This window comes from Callithrix jacchus, chromosome 12 (genome assembly GCF_049354715.1).
Source record: "Callithrix jacchus isolate 240 chromosome 12, calJac240_pri, whole genome shotgun sequence".
NCBI classification, from domain to species: domain Eukaryota; kingdom Metazoa; phylum Chordata; class Mammalia; order Primates; family Cebidae; genus Callithrix; species Callithrix jacchus.
This window is the reverse complement of record NC_133513.1, coordinates 6,468,246-6,482,449: the sequence shown is the minus strand read 5'-3', so window position 1 is coordinate 6,482,449 and position 14,204 is coordinate 6,468,246. Positions and strand designations below refer to the sequence as shown.

The window sequence follows — 14,204 nt, the reverse complement described above, 5'->3', positions numbered from 1 at the left end:
CATGTACACACCCATCCCCTCCTCATCCTCACTCAGGGGCCTCCTCTGTGGTTCCATCTATGCCCTCCCCTTGGCATTCATGGAGTACCTGAGGGTACTCCACAGTGGAAGGAGCAGGGACTGGGAGCCACGCCAGCCCTGCACACCAAGGTCCTATCTCTGCTCAGGCAGCTGGTTCACAGAGGGCAGCCCAGCACTTTGTGTGCTTGGCCCCGTGCTTGGCACAGGGTGGAGGTGGGGGAATAATGAGAGGACCAGCAACCTGCACCAAAGGAACAGCTCATGCTTTGGTCTTGGAGACACAGAGATACACCTGTCTCAGGTGCCATGCTTCCGGGTGGCATTGAGCAGGGGGGCTGAGTGTGTGAACACCTGCAAAGGGGCTGGGTGAATTGTATCACTCCACTTACCCCCGTAGAAGTAGGGTCCGCAGCTCACAGTGGCCCTAAGCTCTCCCGAGTGGTGGATGGCCCTATCAGTGGCTAGGGAACAGGTGTTGGGGTCCTGTCTCCACTTACCGTGAGCATGCTGTCTTCCCTCCCTGGGGCCACTCCTTTTCGATAGACGAGGTTACCGGGCATAAAACAAGAGCATGTGTCGCCCGCATGGCCCAGGGCCTGCTACGGTCAGCACCTGTTGATGGGGGCTTGCACACCCTCGGGTCTGCCCCAGTCCCTGGCCTAGAGTCAGGGGGCTCATCCTAGGTTGAGGTTGCATCTCAGCTTGGTCGCCCTCTGGCTGTGTTCTCCCCTTCTCCAAAGCCCTAATTTGATGGCTCACTCCAGACACTGTTCCTCGGAAGGCTTCCTCTCTTTGGGTCTTGCCACACCCCACCCCTACTCCCCGTCACCATCCCACTCGGCCAGGTTTGCTTTGCAGTGAAAACATTTCTTCAGCAGCCACTGTGTTCAGCAGCGGCCTCAGGCCCACAAAGGCCCCTTTGATGAGGCAGCCACAGGCGGGGGGAGGCAGGCCTGGCCAAAGCCACTCCCATAATGGGACCCAGGCCTACAGGAAATCCACCTGGACTGCCCCTGCTGCCTCAGGAAGAAGGGGCCCCACCCAGGCCCACTGCCACCACCCACTGCCCGCCGTGACCCACGGCCCACCCCCTCTCTCCTCTCGCCAGAGCCCTCAGCAGCCGCTAATTGAATCCAGAGCCTCGCGTGGCTGGGCCTGACTTAGTGCTAAAATCAACACCCGCACTGTGGGGCCTGCTCTTTGGGTCTGGCTGGGCTGATTCTGTCCCGCCAGGGGTGAGCCTGGGGGCTGGTGCCGGGGCCATGACCTGTGGGACAGTGGCATGGGGCCTACAGGAGGCTCACTCCAGCATGTTCAGGACATCCCTGTAGCCCGGTGGGCCCCCTCCTCTCCTTCTCACTGAGGGTAACAGGAAAAGGTGCTGTGTCCCCATCATTGTCCCCAAGCTCCCTGTACCTAGTCCAGGTCACAGCCACACTCAGCATCCCTGCCCCCACCTCAGCATGCAGGCTTCCTGGAAAATACTCCCATTTCCGGGGTTTCCAGAAAGCCTGGGCACATCCCTAGTGCAGGGGCTGAGGGGGCATCGCAAGGCCACCAATCATGGCACCATCTGTAAGCCAGCCTGGGCCATTTGGTCCTGGTCCCAACCTGTCCATGGGGTCCTTGCCTTTGATGATTCACACTTTCCTTCCCACCAAGGCCCTTGCTACAGACGGGGGCAGGAGGCAAGGAGCAGGATTTCCTGCTGCACCCATGCTGGGCACTGGGGTGGCAGGCGAGAGTTGGGGCCATGCAAATCATCTGGCTCTCCTGGGACCTTGTAGGGAAGGTCCTGGAGGCCATCTAGTCCTGAGGCCTGGAATGAAAGTGCCCAGGGCACTGTCCCCAGAGGAAGGCAGGCAGTGAAATACCCCTCAGACCAACCCAGGAGGGCCTTGCCTGGCCCCATGTCTGCCACGAGGCTCTCCCAGCCCAACATGGGCCAGAGCTCCAGCTGGCAGAAGATAGGGCCTGGGGAAGGTAAGGTTCCCTGACCAGTCCTTGTCCAAGGCCAGAGGCAGCCGGCTCCCACAGCAAGCGAGGAGGTGCTGACCGAGGGCCCCGACTCCCACAGCGAGGGCCGTCCCTTCTCCGTATCCCTCCACCCAGCCCTTCTACCCTGGGACTCAGCCTAAGAAACACATTTCATCTTTTATTTTTTCTTACAAAAAGCCTTCATATCAGTGTTTGTTTTACAAAAACCAAAGTCCTTGTCTCTGAGTTTGAAAAACATCTTCCCAGAATAAATGGGAAAGGATCTCTTATAAATATATATATATTTTTTTAAAAAAGCAAAACATCTTCCTTTCCAGTTTCTTTTGTTCCTTCGCTTCCTGGGGCTGAGGCTAGAGTCGCACAGCCCCATCGCCCACCTGCTCTCCCTCTGCTCTTTCTGGGGGCTTCCTTCACTGGCCCCCAAGGTCTGCTTGGGGTAGGAGAGCCCGGCAGGGTCCAGGCCTATGTTACCAGCACACGGCAGGGCCCGCCATGCACCAGGTATTGCACGATGTGGAGGGTAGGGCGGATGCCATTCTCATAGGCACTCGGCTCTGGGGATGTTAGGGCTCATCACTGGGCCACAGCGTCTCACAGATGAGGAGACCGAGGTACAGAGGGGGCAGGGCCCAGCTGTGGTTACACAGCCCGGCCTGCACATGTCCCCATGGTTGGGACTGAGAACTTCGTGGTGTGGCAGCAGAAGGGGGCTGGCCATCTCAGTGGCTGAGAGCCCGGCCCTGGCTGCCCTGTCTCTCCCTGGCTTAGATATAGGGCTTTGCATGGAGGGGTGACTGGAGGCCAGGCCCTGGGAAGCCCATGAGCGGCACCTCACACTCAGACCCGCCGGGCAGGGCCTCTCCACTGCCCTCTCTTGCCTTTGGGCCTGGCTCCAAGGGGGCCTTCACCCCCTCCAGTTCCAGGGGCCCAGCCCCCAACCCCAGTTGCCCTTTGTCCTGAGCCGCTGCTGCCACGGCCCGACCCCGACGCATACAGTAGGCTGCCCCCACCGCAGCCAGTGCGGCCAGGAGCACTGCGGCCAGGGCGGGTGCAATGAGGAGTGGCAGGTTGCCCTCGCGGGCCTGGGTGACTGGGGCATGGTTGGAGTGGACGGCTGGGGGTGTGCGGGCCTCCCCGCAGGCCTCCTCGCCCTCTGGCACCCGCCCAGCCCCCAAAGGCATGACACAGATGGAATAGGTGGCGTTGGGCCGCAGCTGGGTGACCGTGTACTCAGTGAGTGAGGCGGGCAGCCGCAGTGTCACCAGCCGCTTGTCAGGGCCCGACAGGTTGCGATAGGTGAGGCGGAGGCTCCGGAGCTGTACAGAGCTGCCCTGGAGGTAGCGCTGCAGCCCCACACGCAGGGAGGTGGGGCTCACTGGCTCGATACCCAGGGACAGGGGCTGCGGTGGCTTCGACGTGGCTGGTGTAGGACTGGGCCGCATTCCCTCCCCCATCTGGCTCTCACAGTACAGGCCTGTGAAGCCCTCAGGGCACAGGCACTCCAGGTGGTGCCGTGCTTCTACATGGCATGTACCCCCATTGAGGCAGGTGGACGGTGGGCAGTCCTGGGGCTGGGGGACAGGCCCTACAGTTGGTGGGGCACTGGAGGATGCGCTGGGGGCCTCAGTGGCCGGCTCTGTGGCACTAAGCCAGGTAGGAGCCAAGCTAGAAGGCAAGGGTGTGGGATCCCGTACCATGGACCTCGTGGTGGGCATTGTGGCTGTGGTGGTTGTGGCTGGGCAGCCAAAGTCAGCGTAGTCAAGCTCCAGGAGTAGCCGGCCAGCATTCTTGGGCGGGAAGTGACAGCGCGTCTCCTCGGGGCTGGCCAGTGTGACGTGGCTCTCACGCACCCAGGGGCCAAACCAGCTCAGGGGACACACACAGTTGAAGGGGTTGCGGGCAGCTGCCAATAGCCGCAGTCGGGGGAAGAGGCTGGAGAGTTCACTAGGCAGGGCCTGCAGACTCAGGTTGCTCAGGTCCAGCTCCTGCAGAGCGATGAGGGCAGCCAGGTCCTCGGGGCGCAGCTGGGCGATGCGGGTGTTGCCAGCTAGCCGCAGGCGCGTCAGGCCTCGCAGGCCTCGGATCACAGGTGGCACACGCTCCAGCTGGTTGTCGGACACATCCAGGTCATGGAGGTTGCGCAAGCGGCTGAAGAGCCCCTCGTCCAGCTGCTGCAGCCCCAAGCCAGCCAGCCGCAGCGCCTCCACGTTGGCCGTGTCCAGGATGCTGGGCTCCAGGGCCAGGATGCTGTTGTGGCTGAGGTCCAGCAGCAGCAGGCGGGGCAGGTGCAGCGGGGGCAGTGCCCGCAGCTCATTTTCCTGCAGCTTGAGCTCCAGCAGGCGGTCGAGTGTATCGAAGGCACCAGGCTGGATGTGGCGGATGCGGTTCTTGCCCAGGTAGAGACGCTCGAGGCGCCGCAGGCCACGGAAGGTCTCGTTGGTGATTTCTTGCAGCTTGTTGGCTGTCAAGTCCAGGTTGCTGAGGTTAGTGAGTGGCTGGAAGACCCCGCTGGGCAGGCTGGCGATCTGGTTCTGTGATAGGTCCAGGAGCTGCAGGCCCGGCAGGCCAGCAAAGCTGCCTGTGTCGAGCGTGGTGATACCGTTCTCAAAGATGTACAGGCCCACTGTGTCAGGTGGCACATCTTGGGGCACTATGGTCCCTTGGCGGGCAGTGCAGAAGACTGTCTGTGGCTGGCTGCACTGGCAGCCAGATGGGCAGCCCCGCACCCTGGGCCCCAGGGCCAGGATCAGGAGCAGTGGCCGCAGCAGAGGGACCCTGGAGCACATCTTCTGTCCCTGGGAGCAGAGAGGAGGCAGACAGGAGACTGTGAGTCAGGGGCCTAGAAGGCAACCATGCCAGGAAGAACCAGAGGGAATTCACTGCTCCTTCCCCCAAATGCAGGAGAACCCAACAGTTATGAGTCAGGTCACCAGTGCTCCTGACGCGGGTCCTGTCCCAGCTCTGACACTCCCTTACTGTGTGACCTTGTTATATCCAATGAACAGAGGTTAGCATTCAGCCTGACATCCACTGAACGTGGAGTGACTATGCACTGCTTCCTCCTGAACCCTAGGTGCTCTCGCCTCTGCCTAGGTTAGGTCCCCAAATCCCCTGCCTCAGAGGTGGACAGGGAAGGAGAGAATCGTGGGACTTGGAGTGGCAGCTCCTCCCTACAGGGTCTAGAAGGAAGGGGGCAGGCAGGCAACTGGGTGGGTGTGTAAGCAGAGAAGCTGGCTGCCCCAGCTGCTGGCCCCTGCTGCCATGCTCCATGTCCTTCCCTCCTTGGAGGAGGGACTACAGTGGGAAAACCTCACATGGAAACTATGGGATCCGTGTTTTTCCACTTGGGCAGTCAGACCTGATTAGGCTGGGGGCTGTGGGCCGCCAGGAAGTGGCCGGTGGGAGGTTCCTGGAGGAGAGACGGAGGCCACAGGCATTGGCAGGTGTCCCCTGTGAGGGAGAGAGGCGGGGAGCTGAGGCTGGTGACAGAACTATAGTTGGGGGGCCACAGGGCTCAGGTGGAAACACTGGCTGCATGGCAGCCCCAGGGGCAGTGCCAGGCCTAGGAAAGCTCCGCAGTCATTCATCTACTGTTTTTCAGGGTCTGCCCTGAGCTAGGCACCAAGAAAGGTGAGCAGCAGCCATCCCCTTGGCAGTGACGATGCAAGTCCTTCCCACTAAGTGTTTACTGTGACCTCAGGCAGCCCCCCCGGCAGCCAGTCAGGGCAGACAGAAGAAAGCAGGACTCATGGAGATGCATGGACTTGCTGTCATTGCAGTGCTAGCAAGTGCGAGCCAGAGCTCAGGTCTGCAGCAGGCGTCTGTGACGGGTGCATGCCCTCCAGATGCCCTGGGGGCGGGGATTCCCACCAGCCACTTGATGCTCCAGATCTTAGCTGCACTGCCCGAGTCAGGCAGGTCTGTGGCTGGCCCCCATCACCCAGACTCCTGGGGGGGAACCACTGGGGCCATACCCAGGAGCAGCCCTCCCCCCTTTGGCACCCCTAGAAGTCCCTGAACCTCATACGGAGTGCCAGCCCGTCCCTGGGAAGCGTCCTACCCAGTGGCGCCTGCAGCTCACACAAGGGCCTTTTGTGTGGGAGCCTGGGCTTCCCCTTCCCCCAGGCCGGCCACGAAGGTAGTCCAGGTAACATGACCCCCACCCAGCCTGCATTCTACCCTAGTGCCCCAGGCTGGGGGTACCCGTCCATGGGGTTCCCTCTCCCCGAGGTACTCAGGCTCCTGGAATGTGAGAAGGTGGAGGAGCAAGTGGTCCCAGGACAGATGAGACAAGTGACTGATAAGGTGGCTGCTAGGGTGTGCAGCTCGAGGTGGAGGAAGTAAGCCTTGTCCCCCGGGTTGGGCCCACACAGGCCCTGCCTACCTATAGTATCCCCCTGCCAGGGTCATCTCCCCAGAAGCCACTGACCCTGAGGCCCTAGCCAGTTAGCGATAACAGTCGCCCTTCAGAGGCCAGAAGGGTAAGCGTACCTGACCTAGCGGTGCCCCCACTCGCTGTCACATGCCCCCTTACCTCCCTGAGGCAAGACCTGGCCTGTCTTTGCCATAGGTGTCTCCAAGCCTGCTTAATTCAGCCCTACTGAGTGAAGAGCCCACGAGGGCCTGGCACTGAGCACTGGAAGAAGTGAGCATACTGAACCCCAGGCATGCGTCCCTGGCCCGGCCAGCACCACCCCAGGGGGACTCGTGTCTGATGACCTAAGGCCCTGGGGCCACACCCCCAGTCTTCTCCTCCCCCATGGGACCCGCTCCACCCTCAATGACTCAGAGGACGGCGGGTGCAGCCTGGCCTCCAGATGTGGGCTTAGTGACCCCCACCCACCCCATGTCTATGTGGGGGGTGAGGCCACCTCTGCCTGAATCAGTCCTCCCAGTGGGGCCAGGCCAGGGTCAGGAAGGGAGCAGCCAGGCTCCAGGGTGGGAGGGGACCCTACACGTGGCTAGCCTGGCCACCACTTTGGCCTCAGTTCCCCTTGGGCCTCATATAAGGTCACAGTTAAGAGCTCTAACTCCAGGCTCAGGAGTTCAAGCTGCGAGGCCGCAGACAGCTTCTTTGCTCTCACGCCTGTTTTTTCATCTGAGTATCTGGGACACTTCAGGGCTGCAGTGGGGGATGCATGTGGCAGCCTCAGTCACTCAAGGCCCGGTATGCAGGCCGGCTCTTGGGGGCACGTGCTGTTCACCCTGCACTGGGGAAGGGAACCAGCCATAGCTCTGGGCTCTGTAATCTGTTGGGTCTTGAATCAGCAAGGTCATGAAGCGGGACCTACAGGGTCCATTCGGCCACAGGCTGGCTTTGCTGCCCACTGATATTGAGCTGTGGAATGTGTGTCCCTGTAAGAAGGACAGGGGGCTGGGTCAGGGCTGCGGGCTGGGGTCCTGGGCTGACCACCCAGCAGGCAGCAGCCAACCTGCTTGCCAGCCCTATGAAATGTGGGGTGAACTTTTTCCTGAGCCCCAGTTCTACCCCTACAGCAGAGGGAGGAGACAGCACTGGAGCTTTGGAAAACCCCAGAGTGTATTAAGCTATGGGCTGGCAGCTCTGAGGGTGCCACCAGGGGCTCTTGGCACCGAGAACCCATCAGCCAGCCCCGGGAGGAACCCAGCAGGGGAAGGCTGACCATGGAGGGATGGTGGCAGAGTGGCAGGGGACAGAGGCCAGAGTTCCTTTCTCAACTGTGGGCCTCAGTTTGTCACGTCTGGAGTTGCTGCAAGCAGCCCTGCCCCTCGCTCTCTGGAGTTGTAGTTTTCTGTTTTTCGGTTTTCAAACGGGGAAGTTCTTTTAACAAGACCTGGGAGCCGTCCAGCCCACCTGGGGTCTGGGTGTGTGCTTGGTGTGTGCCTGGGGCTGGGGGCTGTCTACGAGTCATGCTGCGGTTGCCACCGCCTATCCACCCTCCTACCCAGTGATCCAAGGACCTGGGCTTTGATATTTGATCCACTAGCCAAGGCAGGGAGGTGAGACCTTTTCCTCTGCCAAGGGTGCAGGAGGTGTGGAGGCAGCCCTGGGATTTAGGGGTGTTGGGTATGGGAAGACAATAGCGAGGGTCTGGGGTCTCCTTCCTCCACCCAAGTCCTCAGCCTTGTCCAGTGCTGCTAAGTGGTGGTAAACATTCGCTGCAGAGGGTGGCACTTACAAATGCAGAACCCTGCCTGGCCCTCCACCCCCACCCCCCACTGGGCTCGAGTGCTCCTGAAGGAGGGGCTTTGAGCCAGCTTTATACAAATCGGAGGCCCAGGATCAAGGCCCCCACATGGAGGCTGCCCTCCACCCTGGGGGCTTGGGAGCCAGGGGGGAGGGTATCTCCAGTTCTGGAAAGGGGCACATGGGGGGTGAGCTGTCCTTTGTCAGCTCCTTCAGCACAGGACTTCGGGGAGGAGCCCTATGAGTAAGGAGGATGAGGCACTGTCATCTCAACTCTCAGGGGGATGCCCACCCACCCCGGGGGTGCAACACACATATGCCCAGGGTCAGGCAGGATGGGCAAGGGGGTGGCATGGCTGGGGTAGGACCCAGACATCTTGTGACCACATCAGCCCTGGCGACCACCTCTCACTGATCCTGGGGCAGGCAGTGTGCCTGCTGAGTAGGGTACAGGCTTGGACAGACAGTCTGAGGCCAGCATGCCCCCATCCTGTGCCAGATGTTTCAGAGTGGGTGCAGGACAGGCACTGTGGGTCTGACCCTGCGGCTCCGGGCCCCCCATCCCTGTGCTGGCCTGCTGAGGCTCTGTGCAGCCGGCCAGGCCTGGCAACAGCCCAGCCCCGGGAGTCTGCCAACCCCTCCAGGCAGGCGGGACTGTGCCGGCGGCCAGGACGGCTGGCTCCAGTTTCGCTGACGTGTCCGAGGAGGCTCAGGGCCTGGCTGGGTCCGCCCCGTCTCCCCTTACTTGGGACACAGCAGTCTCAGGGGCAAGGCAGAGAGGTCAGGGGTCTCTCTCCTGGGCTCTCACAGAAGGGCCACAGAGGGCTGGGCCTCAGGTTCCTCAGGGGCTGTACCAGGTAGCCCCTCCCTCTAGGGGCAGGGCCAGACCCCTGGCTGGTGATTAAGCCGGGGACCCCACTGGTGTCGGTCTCTTTCTTACTTCATCTACTACCCCAAGATAATGCCATAGACAGGAGCTCAATCAGGCATTGATATGCTTTGTGACCTCACCCAAGCGCTCTCCCCTCTCTGGGCTTCCATCTCCCACCTGTGATGCCAGGGCTTTGCCCCCCAGGCTACACGTCAGAATCACCCAGGAAGCTTTCAGAAAAATACCCATGCTGGGGCCCCACCCCCAGGCCAATTAAACAAGAATTTCTAGGGGTAAGGCCCAGGCAGAGCTGTATTTTGGAGAAGCTCCTTGAGTGAGTCCTCTGCACAGCCAGGGTTCAGAACACCAAGGCAGAGGGTTGCAAAGGGGATAGTCAGGATGTCAGCTTGTCTTCCTGTGCAGGGTGGGGGCTCTGGAACCCAGAGCAGGCGTGGACCAACTGGCAGGACTGGGAGAGGAGCAGGCACGGGGCCTTCCATCCTCCTCCACCCAGGAGGCTGGCCCGGCCCCAGGTGGGTGCCTTCAGTGGCACGGTGGGTGACTTGGCAGCTGCCAGACCTGTTAGCCCAGGGCAGGGAGACCAGTGACTAAGGCCAGGCCCCAGCTCAAGTGAGCCCCTGGGGCGGTGGGACGTGCCATCTCAGTCACAAGAGGTGCAACCTGTCGGGGAGGACACCTGTGGCCCCAGGAGCTGTGTGGTGGCTGCAGCCCAACTAGAAATGGGCCAGCCCAGATGCCCCTGTTGGCACGCGGCAGGTGTGATGCCACCAGGGCTGGGCCCTCACACAGGGCACCCTCACTGCCCTGTCCCCACCCAGGACCAAGCACCCATCTAGTAAGGCCCTAACCTGCAATTAACCCCAAACTTGCCAGAAGAACACCTTAGTCACCAAAGGAGGCCGCCAGCCCTAAGCACCCTGGGCCAAGAGATTCCGAGAAGGAAGTGGCCCTAGAAGGGGTCTTGCCCTCTGAAGCTCCCCATGCCAAATCCCTACAATCACCCAGGATTCTTGGCCACCCTGTGGCAGAAATGGTGCCCCTGGGGTCTATGAGCTGATGGATGGGCAGGCGGGATGGATTCAGAAAGGCAGAACAGGACCTGGCCACTGAGCCACAACCCTGCCCCTGCACGCACTGCTCTCAAAGCCCAGCAGGGCTCAGGGCCCAGGGCCAGCAGGGTCCCCAGCGGCTGCCTCAGCCCCTTCCTGGTGCGGGCCTGCTCCCTCCTCCCTCCTTAATTAAATCTCTCAGGCAGCCCCTGAGGAATGTCAGAGCCTTATTACATTCCCCATGAGGAGTCCGGTGGGGGCCGTCTCTAACCTTGGAGAAGAATTGGCCCCTTGCTTGCTTCCACTCCCCCTAAAACCGAGGTGGTTCAAGGGAGCCTCCTCCAGCCTCCTCACACCCAGGGAGGCTGGAATGAGGAAAAGCGGGGGAGGCCAGCAGCCCAGTGAGGAGGGAAAGCAATCCGGCTGACTCTGGAATCTGGAATGTGGAAACCGATAAAAGGAAGGAGGCTGAGGCCCTGCCCCTCCTGGTGCAAGCAGGCTCCCCAAACACCCCTGCCTGCCCTCAAACACACAGCCCTGCTCCAGTCACGCGCATGCAGACACACCCATGACAGACACACACCCACTGGGTTGTGCTCCTGCTGACACACACAGACACACACACACACGTGCACCCTCCCCCTTCTCCAAGAACTCACGCAAATTCCACAGCAGTGAGGGGAGCTGGTTTTCTTGGCAGCACAGAGCTTTGGGCTCCCCAGCCAGGGAGGGGACTCTAAGGGCAGCTGATGGGGGGTCCAGAAGAGGTCACTAACAGAGTTAGGTGGCCTTGCTGCACTCCCATGAGTTCAGGGCTGATGAGGGATGGCTCTGTGGGCAGCCTCCCCTCTGCACACCTCTGCTCTGCCAGGACTGGCTGGCTGGCCTACTGAGGTGAGAGCTCCCTCCTGGGCTCAACAGGGCCCTGCTTTCTTGCTCCCAGAGGCTGCCAAGTACAGTGCCAGGACCCACTTATAAGCCCATGCACTTATAAGCTGACTTAATTCTATTTACTTGGGAATTGTCCCAGCGTCCCCAGGGCTATCCATGGGGGTGACAGTAATGGGAGGTGGAAGTAGCGGACCCATCTCCTGCCCGGGGCATCTCCCTGGCCATCTCCCTGGCCCCTGGGCTGCCTGCCACAGGGGCATTCCTGGGGAAAGCAAAGGTCTGGGCAGTGTCTGAGAGGCTCCTTATGCTGAACCCTCTTCTGCCATGTGGAGAGAGAGGTGCCATCTGAACAAATGCCCTGAGACCGCAGCCCCTGGCCCCACCCCCATCTGACCCTCCGGACCTACAGGTATCAGGGCAGCTATTCCGATGTGCAGGAGACCAGGAGGTGGGGACAGGCAGTGCCCGGCCCCCAGGCTGGTACGTGTGTGTACATCCTCCCTCCCCAGGCCCAGGGTAGGCTAGATAATGGTCTGGAGGGGATCCAGCTGGGCTGCTCATCACCAGAGCCTCTTCCTGCCTCTGACACTCTGTTTACAGAAGCTCCAGGCCAGCTCCCCTGGGAGAAGAGAGTAAACTCAGGGGACTGCTCCCCATCCCCCACCTGCTTGCCCCAGCTCTGTTGGGTTTTGTCAATAGTTGGGCCCATCCTGGACGTTGATGCCCACAGGGCTGACTCTAATGGACCCTGCTTGGAAAGCCCCAGCCCGGCCACTCCTCTATGCCCTCAACACCCAGAGTACAGTCTAGTGTGAAGAGACCTTGGAGATTTTATCCAGTCCCCAGCCCTGGAGGCTTTCACCCTGGGGAAGGGGGCTCTAGGACCTGGTGCCTCTCTCCAGAGCCTCATTTGCCCTTGGGGCAAAAGGTAGGTGGAGGGACACCTAGACCCTCAGGACCTCTTGCTTTCACCATGCACACTGCACCTCTGGGCCACAGCAGGAGAGGCAGTCAGTGACCCTGGTGTGGTAATCGTTAACAAATGGGGAAAAGGCAGAATGGTTGGCACCAATCAGCTGGCCTGCCAGTGACCACAGGGGACCTCGGCAGTCCTAGGGCCCCAGCGATGCCAGCCCATGGACACAAAGGCTTAGGCTGGCTCCAGGCCACTGGTTTTGCAGCCTAAGCAATGCCCCTTCCCTGGCAGAGGCAGAGAACTGGCACTCTGATACCCAGAGCACTAAGAGCCCTGGCTAGTCCAGGTCTATCCCCGACCTGGAGGGATGGGCATCAGACACCCACCAGCCACTCCCCAGTCCTCCCTAGGGCTGCATATCTGTGGCCCCCAGTTGTGATTTGAATGACAAGGGTCCAGAGGACCCCAGGCAGCCTTTCTGCACAGAAGCACCTATCGCGGGACCCCAGGAGGGAAAAGTATCCCAAGCCTACGGCTTGGCTCTCCCCCTCAAATGGGTTTGATTCATAAAACTGGTCATGCCGGAGGGCCCAGCCGTGGGAGGAGGAAGCAAGGGAGGGGGTGTTTATTTTGTCTGCTCGCAGCCTCGAGGGCTCAACGCACAAGGCCAGGGTGCTGGGCTGTCGGCACCCCAGGACTGCAAGGGAGGGAATGCATAGGGCCTGCCCGCCGGGCGGCCCAGGTGACCGTGCGGCGACCGTGCCGTGCTCCCGCCTAAGAGAGCGTGTGTGCGCGCGTCGGTGGTCCACGCGCATAAACCGCGCGTGTGCACAGCCTGGCCGTGGCACCCGTCCCCGCCCGCAGCCCCCCAGACCCGCAGAAACTCACCGGGAGGCGGCGGCAGCGGCGCAGGGAGCTGGGCAGAGCAGGCCGCGGCCTCAGTCCTTCCCGGCCGGCCGGCCCGAGGAGGGAACTCCTGGGTCCTGAGGCAGCCACGTCCGTGTCCGTGTTCACCCGCCCCGGGCTCGGGCTCCGGAGTCCGCTCGAGGGAGGCAGGTCGCGCCTTAAGAGCCCCGGGGGGGGCGGGTCTGCCGCGGCAGGGGCGGGGCCTCTCCCCATTGGCCGGGGCGGGGCCGCTGGAGACACGCCCCTTCCCCACCGAGGGGCTCCCGTGCTGGGATGTCCTGGTCCTCACCCTGTGGCCTTCCGACCTTGGTGGACAAACCTTGCCTGGCGTGGGTTTGCTGGATGACACAGGGCAGGTTCCTGCTTTTTGTGTAAAAAGCAAGAGACTATTGAGGAATCCCGAGTCACAGCCTAGATGCCTATGAGGCACCAGGCAGTTGACATAAATGCTAGAAGTCCACTCCAGGGCCTCAGTGGCCCTAGACAAATGGGGTGGCAGAAGTGGGGCTGCTAAGGGCTCAGTCCTTGTGACCATCCCAGGCCTGCTAGAGCTTTGGATTTTTGAAGAGAAACTGGAAATCCAAATTTTTAGGTGAAATCTCTCAATGTGTTATTGTTGGTAGCTAATCCCAATTTGAAAAAACTTCTGGCAGCCCACAGAAAGCCCTTTCAAGAGCCTCCTAAGTACAGACTCCAGTGCCAAGTCCAAGTTCAGGGTCCTCTTAGCCATGACAGCCTTCAGAGCTGTGAGCACCCCTGGACTCTCTTCCCACCATATTATGAGATGAAGGGGCTGAGTCAGGGAGGGCAGTGGTGGTCTGCCCACAGCCTCACAGTTACTGGCAGCTTCAAGCCTGGGATGTGGAGGCATAGAGGCAGTCACTGTCGGTGGGTGGGGTCTGGGCTGCAGTTGACAGTGGCCCTTGATTGGGCAGGAGGGGGCGGGTGCCAGGGGCTGGACTAGTCCAGAAAAATCCCCTGCCTTGGAGGATTCCAGGAAAACACTCTACCCTCCTCCCCCTCCGCATTTGTGGTCAGTCATGCCTCAGAGCCTTTGGGGGCCTAGCTCAGCTCCTGACTTCCGGAGAGCCCTTGTACACCCACACCCTCTCCAGCCCGGCCTGTAGCCAAGGCCCTTGGCCAGGCTAGCTCTAATCTCTTTGGGGGGCCTAAAGGCTTATCCCTAGGAAGCTGGGCCACACCAGCTAGAGGGTTTTGTAGTCTCTGGAGAACTCAGTTATCTCCAGAAGGCAGGATGGCCTCTGTCTAGCTGTCAAGGACTAAGCAGGGTCTGGCTGGGACAGTCACCTTCTAGACCTCCCCTCCACAGGACCCTCTCCCCACAGGGCCCCTTTCTAGGGCTGG

At 61.0% G+C, this 14,204-nt stretch overlaps 2 protein-coding genes across 2 annotated transcripts in view; one reads left to right on the top strand and one right to left on the bottom strand.

The window, feature by feature from the left end:
- Positions 1-14,204, top strand: part of CORO7 (coronin 7) — a 62,102-nt gene that overhangs the window by 32,107 nt on the left and 15,791 nt on the right.
- VASN (vasorin) lies at positions 2,164-12,974 on the bottom strand. Its single transcript, XM_003734401.6, has 2 exons — positions 12,822-12,974; positions 2,164-4,814 (listed from the first exon to the last, which is right to left on the bottom strand). Exon 2 carries the CDS (start codon positions 4,803-4,805, stop codon positions 2,784-2,786), a length of 2,022 nt encoding a protein of 673 aa, XP_003734449.2. The 5' UTR covers positions 4,806-4,814; positions 12,822-12,974; the 3' UTR covers positions 2,164-2,783.

What these genes read in the sequence shown, in the direction of transcription:
- VASN (XM_003734401.6), bottom strand. Translation starts at nt 4,805, where the DNA reads ATGTGCTCCAGGGTCCCTCTGCTGCGGCCACTGCTCCTGATCCTGGCC.